The sequence below is a fragment of the Sebastes umbrosus genome, chromosome 3, assembly GCF_015220745.1.
Source record: "Sebastes umbrosus isolate fSebUmb1 chromosome 3, fSebUmb1.pri, whole genome shotgun sequence".
Taxonomy (NCBI): Eukaryota; Metazoa; Chordata; class Actinopteri; order Perciformes; family Sebastidae; genus Sebastes; species Sebastes umbrosus.
The window spans coordinates 25,764,650-25,778,137 of NC_051271.1; the positions used below are offsets into that span (position 1 = coordinate 25,764,650).

At 38.2% G+C, this 13,488-nt stretch overlaps 1 protein-coding gene across 2 annotated transcripts in view; it reads left to right on the forward strand.

Annotated features, from left to right (window-relative positions):
- The window catches only part of vps54 (VPS54 subunit of GARP complex), a 31,049-nt gene that overhangs the window by 8,163 nt on the left and 9,398 nt on the right, over positions 1-13,488 (forward strand). Inside the window, exons 4-14 of one of the 2 annotated variants that reach the window (XM_037765253.1) lie at positions 3,090-3,174; positions 4,110-4,144; positions 5,817-5,948; positions 6,048-6,433; positions 7,091-7,217; positions 8,137-8,166; positions 9,766-9,873; positions 9,978-10,033; positions 11,735-11,831; positions 12,048-12,379; positions 13,276-13,405. In XM_037765253.1, coding sequence (XP_037621181.1) covers positions 3,090-3,174; positions 4,110-4,144; positions 5,817-5,948; positions 6,048-6,433; positions 7,091-7,217; positions 8,137-8,166; positions 9,766-9,873; positions 9,978-10,033; positions 11,735-11,831; positions 12,048-12,379; positions 13,276-13,405 — 1,518 coding nt within the window. The remainder of the gene's footprint in view (positions 1-3,089; positions 3,175-4,109; positions 4,145-5,816; positions 5,949-6,047; positions 6,434-7,090; positions 7,218-8,136; positions 8,167-9,765; positions 9,874-9,977; positions 10,034-11,734; positions 11,832-12,047; positions 12,380-13,275; positions 13,406-13,488) is intronic. The other variant, XM_037765254.1, reaches the window with a different exon arrangement.

A 13,488-nucleotide genomic window follows, 5' to 3' on the forward strand; every position in this document is an offset into this window, starting at 1 on the left:
AAAATGCTTAATTTGAACTGTTATGTTTTCAAGGTTCAGAATTTGAATATTCTCCTTGAAAATTTCTTCATTTTCAACATAATCTGGTGTTTCATCTACACAATCACTCATGTAAAAAAAGTTATTTTCTTGTGTCCTCGTCATTCATAGCTAGATACAGTAAGTCCTCTGTTGATCGTTTACTCTGGAAATTAGCAAGCATTAAATAATCATGATCAAAACTTACAATCAAAGTTATTCTGAACAGCTGGATAGCTGGTATAAACAAAGTGTCAATATGCATTGATTGCTGTGGGTATAAATTAATTTTGTAAACTTATTCGCAATTGCATTCATAGTAACAATTTAGATGTGATGATAAAGGCTTCGAGAGTCTGGAAAGTTTTGGTTTTGGTACCTTGAAAGTGCTTGAAATGTGCCTGAATTTTACTCTTAAAAAGGTGTACGAACCCTGAATATAAGGCTACAATATAACATATAAATAAATAAATAAAATAAAATAGTACATACTGTAATTGTTTTAGACAGGTGTACAGTATTATAAAATGTATAAACTAATGTAAACAGTATTTCCTGTTTCTCTAGTCTGTCATACTATCAAATAAGGGCAAAAAAACTAGAAAGCATGCATTAAAGGAGATGGAAACCTTTAGGAGAGCCAGACCTGTGTGAGACTAAACAGTTGTAATGTGAGCTCCAGATGTGATTTCTATCTGGGCTGTTGACTGATGTGTAGCGAGAACTGATGTGGTATGTTGCTATCGGCCTGTGGGATTTGTTCTCATAGCTCTCCTTAAAGGAAAGGTTAACATGTTGTCTTCTTAATACAACACTAACATCCCCATGTGTTCATTGAAAGAGTTACTGGTTGATGTAATTGTTCCTGTAATGTTTCCAGTTGAGTAGATAGATTGGGGACAAAATCCACAGTCCTCATCGTGTGTAGAATTGCATTGAAATGAAGTTGAGAGTTATGCTACTCGGCTAATAATAAAAACATGTTTTTCTTAAAACAAAGTTGATATCATACAGACTTGTAGCTTCTACAGGAACATATACCAGCGTTTCACAATCTTGTAGCTTGTGTTAAGTCTAGCTTGGATGGTTATGACATTATGGCTTATAATCAAACCCGTAATTCAGAATATGAATGGCATTTTTACTTCTGAAACCTGTTGAGCTCTATAATGTTGCCACTGTTTTCTGATGTGGGGTGATGACTATGTTTGTGTGGGACAATGTGGAACATATTACCAATGCTCAGAGGTAGTCTAAAATGTTGATGTAATGTCTATCTAACTTAAAAAATACACATTTCTATTCTGCACCATAGCTCAAACTATGTTGCTTCACATCATATCTCCCCCCCCCCCGTGATATTGAAAAATAACCCATTATTACCCCGTTATTAGTAGTTTCCCAGTCTTTGTTGTAGTTGCAGCTCTGTATTTCTTTACATTTGACAAATTAGCTGCATTCAAAGTATGCCGAATTAGTTATTATCACTTCCTTTTTGCAGTTAACCCATTAATGTACAAACAACTATCACTGGATCACTTTGATACTGAAGAAAACTTAAAAACATGATGATTCTCAGGCAAGTTCTGGAGTTATGAGTGTCTGTTTTCAGTGATTTCTTAGCAGATTTATGGTCATTTGTACACAGATTTGATATCCACTGAAAGTTTAAGTCTCACTGAATCTAAATAGATGTGTATCATGTTTGTGTGTTCAGATTTGACTGCGATAGCATTCTGAGAAGACGATGTACAATTTAACACAGTCCAGGGAAGCACAAAGAGGGACTAAAAACACTATAACTTTTGAAGAGATCTACTTGAGTTGTCTAACTCAGACTACTGAAGCCTCATATTTCAATGTTACATATGAACAAACAAAAAATATAAAGGTATTCTTTAACTAAAATTGTCAGGTTAATGGTGGTATTATACCAGATGAAAAATGTTTCCCGCCTTTCTGTCTGATCAAACTGCTCTCTTCTAAAATCTGTCACGGCAGTGTTGTTTTCTACTCATGTACTTTATTATTTATGATTCTGCTGTGGTTGTAAAACTGTAGTGGTGCACCACAGATGGAGGTATTTATGGGACACACTTCACAGTGAAACATAAAAGAGGAGCCACAAACATTGAAACATCTTTGTTTCCTTCGGCTCTACTGAATGTGTTGACTGTTTCCTGTTGTATTACTTGATAAAAGCATTTGAAATGTCAAACTCTAGAGCCTCAGTGTTGTAGTCAGGAATCTGTTTTTTGTTAGTCTGTATTTCAGCAACACAACAGCAGCTATCATACTATTTTACACTGATCTCCCCCCTGCTGACGTTTTCAGACCTTTCAAAGTATTTAAATATCTTGAGGTTAGTTATTTTTTCCCCTGTAATGTCGGGTTTCTCCACTCGAGAGACATCCAGATAAGTGCGTCAGCAGTGGTTGTTTTCTGGTTTACTTCTTCTCATTCTTCCCGTTTATAGTTTATGAAGTTTCGTCAACATGGTTAATCAGAAATGTGGTCATACAGCAGCTTTTTATTCCTTATTTAGTTTTGTTTTGTATTTCTTGGCATTATATTAACTTCCTTCTAGCTGTAAAAGGAAATACACGTTTTGTAATTGGTTACAAAACTCCTCAGATAAGCCTAGTGTGGTTTAATTTCCAGGCTGGAACATTTCTTATTTTTTAGACTTTGTTACCTGAACTGACTTCTTTCTATTCCTGTAAGAGCTGCCAATTTTTTAGAAATGTCACTGACGTCACCATCTACTTGTCGTTGTAGCACTGTGTTCATTTCCTCATTCCTCTTCAGGTTTCAGAATGATGTCTTACAGACAATAAAACAACAACAATAACAAGACAGAAGTACAACTGTCAAACATTCCTCTGATGCTTCCTTATTCCTGTAATGTGCTTCTGTGTTGTTCTCATTTTATAACCGGAACTGTGGAAGCTTTCATGTTTTTGTCATTTAGCGCCACCCTCAGACCAAACTACTAAACTTCAAACTAGATGTTGAGTTTCATCCAAAACTTCTGAATCTTTTTTTTTGTCTTTCTGTGTTTTTATTTTTAGAGGGAAAGAATCCACGAACGCTGCAAGACGATCTGTCCCAACAAAGACGATGTGGAAGCTGTCTCCAGTATCACCAGCAACCACGGTATGAATTATTAACCTGCTGCTGCTGCTGCAGGACTCTCCTTGACGGCCTCCTCTCCAGTCCATAAAATGACACCGACAGGAAATATAGCTTGTAATGAACATCTAGAGCTGCAACGATTAATCGATTAGTTGTCAACTAAAAAAATTAATAAGCAACTATTTTGATAATCAATTAATCGGTTTGAGTATTTTTTTAAGAAAAAAGTCAAAATTCTCTGATTCCAACTTCTTAAATGTAAATATTTTCTGGTTTCTTTACTCCTCTATGACAGTAAACTGAATATCTTTGAGTTGTGGACAAAACAAGACATTTGAGGAGGTCATCTTGGGCTTTAGGAAACACTGATGACCATTTTTCACCATTTTCTGACATTTTATACACCAAACAACGAATCAATTAATCAAGAATATAATCGACAGACTAATCAACAATGAAAATAATCGTTAGTTGCAGCCCTATGAACATGAGATGTATTTTTGTTTCTAGATTTTGAAATGAGTAATGTGTGACAGCAGATTGGTTCTGACTCATGGCACTTTTCACAGACTATTGCAGTTTCATTATCTTCCTTTAAATAATTTTTTGGAACTCATTTTTATTGATTAACCTATCAATAATTATTATAAATCTTTTATGCATAGTGTTTTATACGCTGCACATTTTAAAATGTTATTACTGGTTTATTTCTTGTCCATTTTATTCTTTTATCTTTTGTTTTTATTGTTTGTTTTGTGTCTAGCACGTTGTAACATTGGTTTTGAGAAGTGCTATACAAGTAAACTGTATTATTAAGTATTAATATTATTACAGTATTTTTGTACATTTGTATTGATTGATCTATGTTAATTGTAAGAAACATACTTTATAATAGCGGTGTAACAAGTATAGAAATGTAAAACAAGTGACTGATCTGGAGCTTTTCTTGTTTGTAGAGAAATCCAGAGCTGAACTGGAACAAGTCCCGAAGGTAACACATCTACTTTACTTTATTCTGTTTGTATTGGATCAGAGTCGTAGAAACTGAAGCTTCTATTCAGAAACTTTCTTCTTATTAACTTCTTTAACTTTTGATTTCCCCTTAAATTTCCCTTTTTGTACTTGCATTAGTTTGATTCACCTCTGCTTGTCTTCATCGTTACATAGAGGTTCTCCGTTCAACTGATAGACTGACTGACTGACTGTCAGGATAGTCTCATGCAAAAGCCAAAAATATGATAAAATGTGAAACTCTGATTCCACCTGGAGTTTTTCACATCAGCCTTACAGATTAATCAGCATGATTTTAGCTTTTCGCAGATATATTGGTGTCGGCTTAAATGTGAGTCTCTAGTTAAAGATAGTGTGTAGGATTTGGCAACATCTGGTGGTGTGGTTGTAGATTACACTCAACTCCGCTCACTCCTCCGTTTCCAAGACTGCGGTAACGTGAGCCGCTGAGTGCAAAATCGTGGTAATGCCGTTCGCCTCGCTCAGAGGCCATTCTTACTATAATAACACTACTTTAGAAGCAACCAAAGTTAGACGGCGGCTGGTGCAACCACGGTTTTACACTCTGCGGCGGTTACCACAGTTTCAGAAGCAGGTCGGAGAACTAGAACTGTTCTTCAAGTAACGTAAAAGCGTAAAAAGCCTCTCTCCAAAGCCAGTGTTTGGTTTGTCCGTTCTGGGCTACTATAGAAACATGGCGGACTCCGTGAAGAGGACCTGCTCCCTATGTACATATGAAGGACTCATTCTAAGCTAACAAAAACACAACGATTCTGAGTTTCAGGTGGTTATACACTAATGAAAACACTTATGAATATTATATTTCACTTCTAATAGACCCCGAAATGCTACATACTCTTCCTTTAATAAGAAATGTCAGTACAGAAATACCAAAGATATGTCTAAAATGTCTCGCTGTCCTTCATATCTCGGTCACAAAAAAAAAATATTGGCTAATATATCTTCACTTATTAAACTCAAATATCGATGTTGGTATTGGCCTCAAAAATCCAGTATCTGTTGGGCTCTGCTGTGAATTGACTCTTTGCAGGTGAAGTTAAGTTTTCTGATGTCAGAGTGCAGTGTTTTCCATCTGGGTTTTCATGACACTGAAAGATCTGACTTTGTCCCTTTTCCTAGATTCTCTGAGATGAAAAGCAACATTAACAATTTAAGAAGGCTGACCAGAAGCTTGTATATTAAAAACATATTTAGCATTAGAATGTCTAATATATTAAAGAGGACCTATTATGCTTATTTTCAGGTGCATACTTGTATTTTGGGTTTCTACCAGAACATGTGTACAGGCTTTAATGATCAAAAAACATTTTAAATTTCTCATACCGGCTGTGCTGCAGCACCTCTTCTCACCCTCTGTCTGAAACGCTCTGTTTGAGCTCCTGCCTGGACTTTGGGCTTAGTGACTTTGCAGACCTTTTCATGCAAAAAAAACTATATAACGCACTAAAGGAAATGGAAAAAAGCACAAAAGCATAATAGGTCCCCTTTATCTTAGTCATGTGAATGAACATTGCATTATTCCCAGGGTCACAACACTTCTTTCTCAGTTTTATATTTGGGCTGTTTCCAATGTTATTTAGGGTTCCCGGGTGTCTAACAATGTCCGGTTTGTCTGCGTTTTGAATTTGCAGATCTTCATGAAGCCTGAATTTGGTCTGGAGGACCCCGGCACCTTCAACACCGTGCTGCCCTGGTCGCACTTCAACAGTGCTGGAGGGAAGAGCAGCAGAGACGTGGCGTCCTCCAAACTGCTGCAGGAGAAGGTAAACTCTCTCGTCCACTCTGCAAAACAAACACAGATCACAAAAGACACATCAAAGGCGTTTCTCACAAATGAACTCTGTGTCTCTGCCTCCCTCCAGCTGAGTCACTACCTTGATGTGGTGGAGGTGAGCATCGCCCGGCAGATCTCGCTGCGCTCCGAGGCGTTTTTCCACGCCATGTCCTCGCAGCACGAGCTGCAGGACCGGCTTCAGGAGACGCAGCACGCCGTGGCCGTCCTGCGGGGCCGCACCGCCACCATCGACCGGGTCATGTGCGAGGGGCCTCTACGGGCCCTCCGCACCGCCCTGACCCGCAACAACTGCGTGAAGCTGCACAACAAGCTGAAGCTGATGGCAGCTGTGCATCAGACGCAACCAACCGTGCAGCTGCTGCTCTCCACCTCCGAGTTTGTCGGAGCACTGGAGCTCATCTCCACCACTAAGGAGGTGCTGCAGCAGGAGCTGCAGGGAATCCATAGCTTCAGGTGAGGAAGGGGGGAAGGGGTCGGGGGGGGGGGGGGGTTGTCTGGGGATGAAATCCGAATTTGACTGCTGGAGTGTTTGGGCAGTCTGGGCAGTACTCTTTACAAACAGCTAAATGTGGATGTCACTCAGTTTTATGAGAAAATGAAGCAAAAATTAAAACATTTGGAGGAAAATAAAAAACAACTGGAGCTCCTGATTTGTCTGAATCTGACCTTCCTTAGCCTTTATAATATAGATTTATCTTCTTGTGTTTTTAGTCACTTTTAGCTGACAGAAGGTCCGGTTATTATTCTTTTTAGGCCAACAGTAACATTTTAGTCTATATTTAGTTGAGGAAAAGTGAGCATAGATGAGAACAACATAAGGCTGTATCTTCACAGCAGAAGATGACGAGCTTTAATTTGAAAGGAGAGCAGTGACAAGTCAAGTTTTCAGTTTTTTCAAGTCATAGTTTTTTAACAACAATATCTACACTTTGTTTTTATTTCGTTTTTTATGAACAATTTAATGAAGAGATTTAGTCCCAGAGTCCGATTAAATCATTTCATGTGACCTTTAAAGCCTCAGTACAGGACGTGGTGATGCTGTCAGTAAGTTAGAAACCACACAAACTGCAGCTGTGGTGCTACTGACTATCTATCTGTCTGCCCCTCCAGGCATCTGGGCTCCCAGCTGTGCGAGCTGGAGAAGCTGATCGATAAGATGATGGTGGAGGATTTCAGCATGTACGCCCGCAGCGACCTGAACCGCAGCCTGAAGGACGAGCCGCTGGTCCTCGAGAAGGTCTGAATAAACTCCTCCATCACCTCCAAACCATTTATACATTCCTGTGTTTGTCACCATTTTATATGTAAAAACCTTTTCACACAGATAGGAATTATACATCTGGAGCTTGTCCTAAATGTAATAATAGTCAAGTAAATTTTATTTGTGTAGCCCAAAATCACAAATCACAAATTTGCCTCGGGGCTTTACAAATCTGTACAGGATACGAAACCCTCTGTCCTTTACAGTGCGACCCTCACATCGGATAAGGAATACATTTAAAGGTAAAATGGGTAAATAAATCAAGTGAGGGGAGTTATTTGTAAAACATCCAATAATATACAGTATATAGTGGGATTTTGGGTCCTGCTTACATCCAAAAACTGCACACTTTACCATGTTTGCTCTCAAAACTTTCACTCTGCTAATGAAAACTCTTGCTCTCTGTACTGAAAAGTCCGCTCTACGCTGGAGGTTTCAGGTTTCTTTGCCGACATCGTGTGCGTATTAGACAGCAATTGGTTTTAGAATTTGTGACGTACCAAATCTAGTTTGCGCAGGCTACGTTTGAATCTCAGATTTTAAGGAAATGCACAGACACAGTTGCACATGAGCACATTGTGTTTTGCGATACTGTATCGAATCTCCAGAACAATGTATTTATTTTTAATTAACCTCTTAAAAATCCAACGGCCTACCTGCTGACCCGGCCGCTATTCTGTATTTCGGAGGTTGTAGCGTGCTCAGTTTTAAAGCTAGAATGAAGGTACTGGCATCATATGAAACTAGAAAACCTAATGAATTCATTGGTTCCAACTGGCATGGCCATTTTCAAAGGGGTCCCTTGACCTTTGACCTCTGACAGATTTTTTTCCGACAGTCACATTTGCACTGATGTGAATTGTTGTGTTATTAACGGATGCTGTGCCCATCACAGGTCCACATACCTAACGCTGCCTCACAGAAGGTGGGACACACACACACACACACATGTTCATTAAAATCAAATCAAATCAAATCACGCCTGCTGCTGAAATCCGGCTCAGTTGTCGCAACATGGATCAGTGATCGATCAAATCTTGTCTGGAAGTAATCTTTTGAGTGTTTGTTTTAATGTGCTTGGAGTGCCATATGGGTGGAGTTAACTGCTCTAGGATGATTCAGATGGTGTTAAGGAGATTATCAAGCTTTTAGAGGTTTCTGTTGGTGTTTTCAACATCAGTAAAACAATTGTACCTGTGTGGTGAATCCATCTGGTCTCCAGGCAGGTTGAACAAACACTGTGAATACAATTTAAATGTGTTTTGCTTTAATTCATTATGAACAATAATCTTTGAGTTTGGGCTGGGCGGTATATATTTTTTAAATTTTGTTTTCATTTTAAAAAAGACACTGGAATAAAACAATTAAAAGAACAATAAGGTAACACAAGAAAGTCACAGGGCTTGTTTACATTGTGGTCCTTGTAGTTTATTTAATATATATTGATATGTATTCTCAGTCGAATCATTTAGTGATAAAGTAAGGATTTTGATATTGTAGTCCAAAAAGAATGATTAAAGCAGATACTGTTTAAAAATCTTCTAGTTATTTTAATAATAATCACTATCAACACTGGGACGTCTGTAATGAATCACACCAGATTGGGTGTTTGTCTCTTTTTCTATTTAAATATTAGAGTTATCCTGTTGTTTTTTTTAAGTACAGTCAGTGTAAACCTGAATATGATTAAAATCAATTCAAGATTTTTTGTCAAACGGATAAAAAGTTACTTTAAATAATCATGGTGTCAACATTAAAGGTACAATTTGTAACATTTCGGAGGATCTATTTGCAGAAATGTAATATAGTATTCATAACTATGTTTTCATTAGTTTATAATCACCTGAAACTAAGAATCGTTGCGTTTTCGTTAGCTTAGAATGAGTCCTTCATATCTACATAGGGAGCGGATCCTCTTTACGTAGTCCGCCATGTTGCTCCGCCATGTTTCTACAGTAGCCCAGAACGGACAAACCAAACACTGGAAACTGCGGTAACGTGAGTCCTATGGTGCAAAACCGTGGTACCACCAGCCGCCGTCTGACTTCCGTTGCTCCTGAAGTAGTGTTATTATGGTAAGGAAGGCAGAGTGCATTACCACGGTTTTGCACTCTGCCGCTCACGTTACCACAGTCTTGGAAATGTAGGAGTGAGCGGAGGGGTACTCAGTTGGTTGCAGTCTTCAACCACACCACTACATTTCGCCAAACCCTACACACTGTACCTTTTTTTAAAAAAAAAAAAAAAATAAATAATAATTGTGATTTCCATTTTTTACATTCCATTTTATTGTCAACATGTGATTTTTAGACAAAATGGCTCGGCCCGAACTAAATATTCAATAATTATGTTTGATCTCAGCTTGTGGAAAAAATCCAAATTTATGTATAATTTAATCACATTTCTTGTCGAATGAAACGCTGCCGCCTGTCGAGTTTGACGTACATACATATAAAATCTGCACTTTAATTGTTGAGGACTCAGTTTTTCTTTATTAATTTTTGTGTGTGTGTGTGTGTTTTAGGAGCGTCTGGAGTCTCTGGTGTTTGGCCTGCTGCGTCAGAGGAAGTTGGACTTTCTGGATATTTACAGCGATGAGATGATCATGGCTGCTAAGGCCATCGTCTCTCAGGTACAACCTCCTGACTGTGAAGCATATTATAAACTACAGATAAAACATTTCATTATTATGTGGTTGAAAAACTCACTTAATCTGACACGTTTGTGTTTTTTCAGTGTGTGGCAGAAAATGTTTTTAACATAGAAGATATTGACACTGAAGTCGTCACTAAGTAAGTAGAAATATGGATGTAATTTAAGATGATTAGGAGGACGACGTTGTGGTTCATACTGGTTGCATTACCTCATTGTGGGCTTTGTTACAAATTTATGAGCAGAATGGTTTCATGGCAACGTCAGTGTGACCTGAATTTATCAGGTATTAGACATTAAAGACATTATAGTCTGGTTATTTTATCCATACTAAAAAGCTACATAAAGTACATTTATTAATTTATTAGTGCTGTCTTCGACCAAAGAAATTCCTAGTTGAATAACATTCACACGATTTTGTTGACTTATCGATTAGTTGATTAATTGACAGATCTGTTTCTCCACAAAGAATCACACAAAAGCACCACTTCAAATCTTCTGTTTACCAGATATGTGCTCATAAGTTTCTTGGAAATAAGTCATTCAGCCTGAAAAAAAGAATAAATAATGACTAATCGACTAAAGAAATTTTAGTCGACTAAGACCAAAACAACCAAGGGGACAGCCCAAACCTTTATTCAAGTTCTGCACTGTGCTTAAGTACAATTTTGAGGTACTTATACTTTCCTTTCCCATTTTATGCTACTTTATACTCTATAGGCAAATATTGTACTTTTTACTGCACTGCATTTGTCCGACAGCTTTAGTTACATTATAGATTCAGATTATTATTACGAAATATACGTCAACTAATAAATTATGATGTATTATTATTATTATTATTATTATTATTATTATTATTAGGGCTGTCGATTAAAATATTTAATCGCGATTAATCGTAAATTAATCACACATTTTTGAATCTGTTCAAAATGTACCTTAAAGGGAGATTTGTCAAGTATTTAATACTCTTATAGACATGGGAGTGGGCAAATACGCTTTCTTTATGCAAATATATGTATATATTTATTATTGGAAATCAATTAACAACACAAAACAATGACAAATATTGTCCAGAAACCCTCACAGGTACTGCATTTAGCATTACAAAAATGCTCAAATCATTTGCGTTAAAACGTTAAAGAAATGAATGGCGTTAAAACAAATTTGGGACCCTTTGAAAATGGCCATGCCTGTTTTTCCTCGCCAACATTTTACATAAGTTTGGAGCGTTATTTAGCCTGCTTCACATCAAGCTAGTTTTCAAATGTGATGATGTGGCGGCAATTTCTGTTTAATAAGGACTCAAAAACAAGAGAGCGTCTTTCAGAGTTTTAATGCACACAACCATCAACATAGAAAGTTCAGGGCTGAGAGCACTGAGTCTCTCGGTTTAGCGACATTTATAACCTTGCATGAATGCTCACAGTCGTATATCTCACATTGTCTTCTCTGTCTGACACTTCTGTCCTTTTAAGGTACCTGTCCTCAAATAGGCACTACATGTTTGTTGACTAATTATACAACACAGAAACTGAAATAGACTTCAAGGGCAATGAGTGTCAACTGTCAAGTTCTTAGGAATGTGCTGCATGTTTGTATTTTTCCAGCACAGATGACTCAATTATTTGCAAACAAAATGTTATCAAAAATCCTGAAAAATTAAATGATTTTATATGGGGAAAAACAGTTCTGCTATGTTTTTGGGTCGGGGGACTTTCTCTGAAGAATGCAATGAATCCATATAAACAACAACAACAACAACATTGTTGATATAAGAATATAATGACTCTTGTTTAACAGGATGTTTTTAACCTTGTGTAAATTGTGTGTGTCTGAAGGCTAGCTGACCAGATGCGTCTGATGACTTTCCCTCAGTGGTTTGAGCTGCTGAAAAACATCTTTGAGACTTTCCTTCTCTTCCTGCAGAGGATCAAGGTGGGTTGAAACTGTCAGAAAATAATCACCTGATTGACTCACCTCATTCAGTTAGTGTTTTGAAGATGGTTCAGTTATCATTGTGAAGAGGGACACGATTGGTCGGCTGAGTGTTGGAGTTTCCTCAGCTGGCTCAGGTGTCATCAGGTGTTCATGCTGATAAAGAGACTATAAAACATGACTGAATGCGTCTTTTATTTCCCTGCTGTCTGTCAGGCCACTCTGAGTGTGATCAAAAACGTGGTTCTGGAGGTTCTTGCCTCAAACCAGAAGATCCGGCTCCAGGAGGATGCCAGTTCAGGGGCTTCAGTTCAGGAGGCTCCCCACGGCCCGTTGCTGCTGCAGGGGGAAGCCGAGCTGGCCTACCTCACCCACGAGGGTCTGTTCATCAGCGACGCTCTGAACGAGGCCCAGCAGCAGCAGGCGGTGGTCCAGGAACAGAGCTCTGCCGTGGGCTACAGGATCCAGCAGAGCCGGACGGAGGCAGCCGGCAGCGATTCTGCTTCTGGGACCACAGAGACCTCCGTCAGCAGGGAGCAGAGCTTCATGTATGTCCCTGGAGATTTCTCTCTTTGTTTTTTACTCTTCTTCTTTTTAAGAATACTTTGTACCCAAGCGACAACGTTTATAAAAAAGTGAAGCCAATGCTGAAGTGCCTTACACTTGCATTATTTCTAATAGCCAGCAGGGGGCGAAATCTGATTGTATAGAAGTCTATGAGAAAATGAGCCTACTTCTCACTTGATTTATTACCTCAGTAAACCTCATTGTACCTCATTGTTAACATGAGTTTATGGTCTCAATCGCTAGTTTCAAGTCTTAGTAAATTATGGTCCCATTTAGAGTCAAATAGACCATAAAGCAGGGTATGCTTTAGAGCGTGGCTACCTTGTGATTGACAGGTCGCTACCACAGTGCTGACCGGTCTGAGAGTTGTCCCTGTTTTCTTCTTAGAGCTTTAACCCTTTCACAGTGTGTTTTCAGAAAAAGCCACAAACTAATTACAAATAACAAAAAAAGGAAATTTCAATCTTGTCCATATTTTACACACAACCACTTTCAATCACATTAACTTTGTATCAGCATTTAGATATTTGTGTCTATGTCTGTTATGTCTGCAACATTCTGTTATATAAAGCAGCGGTCTATTATAAAGAAATAACAGACCGTAGAACACCGTGATTGACCAATCAGAATCGAGTATTCAACAAAGCCGTGTAATAATAAAAAACGGAATAAAATCACTTAGGATAGAATAAAATCTTATAAAATATAAATAGTATAGACCAGAAATACAGTTAGTGCAGTAATAACTTGTTAGTATGTGATTCTTTACATAAATGGTGTCAGCAAGATGCTGTACAGCTGTGAAGCATGTTCATTGTTAATTGTTGTGAAGTTTCCAGGTGTCTGTAAATGAGACAGCGAGTGTATTTGTCTTCAGGTCCAGTGAGAACATGATGCCTACTGATCTGGAGCTGAACCGTGTGATCAACAACATCCAGGAACTGCTGCACGCCGCCTCCGACGTCAGCCACGACCGTTGCGTCAAAGTCCTCACAGCTAGAGCCAAGGTACGATATACAGTATACACCAACTCTCGTTAAATTTTAAATTAATGTTTTATATCCCTGAAATCAGGCGAATTCCTGTTTTA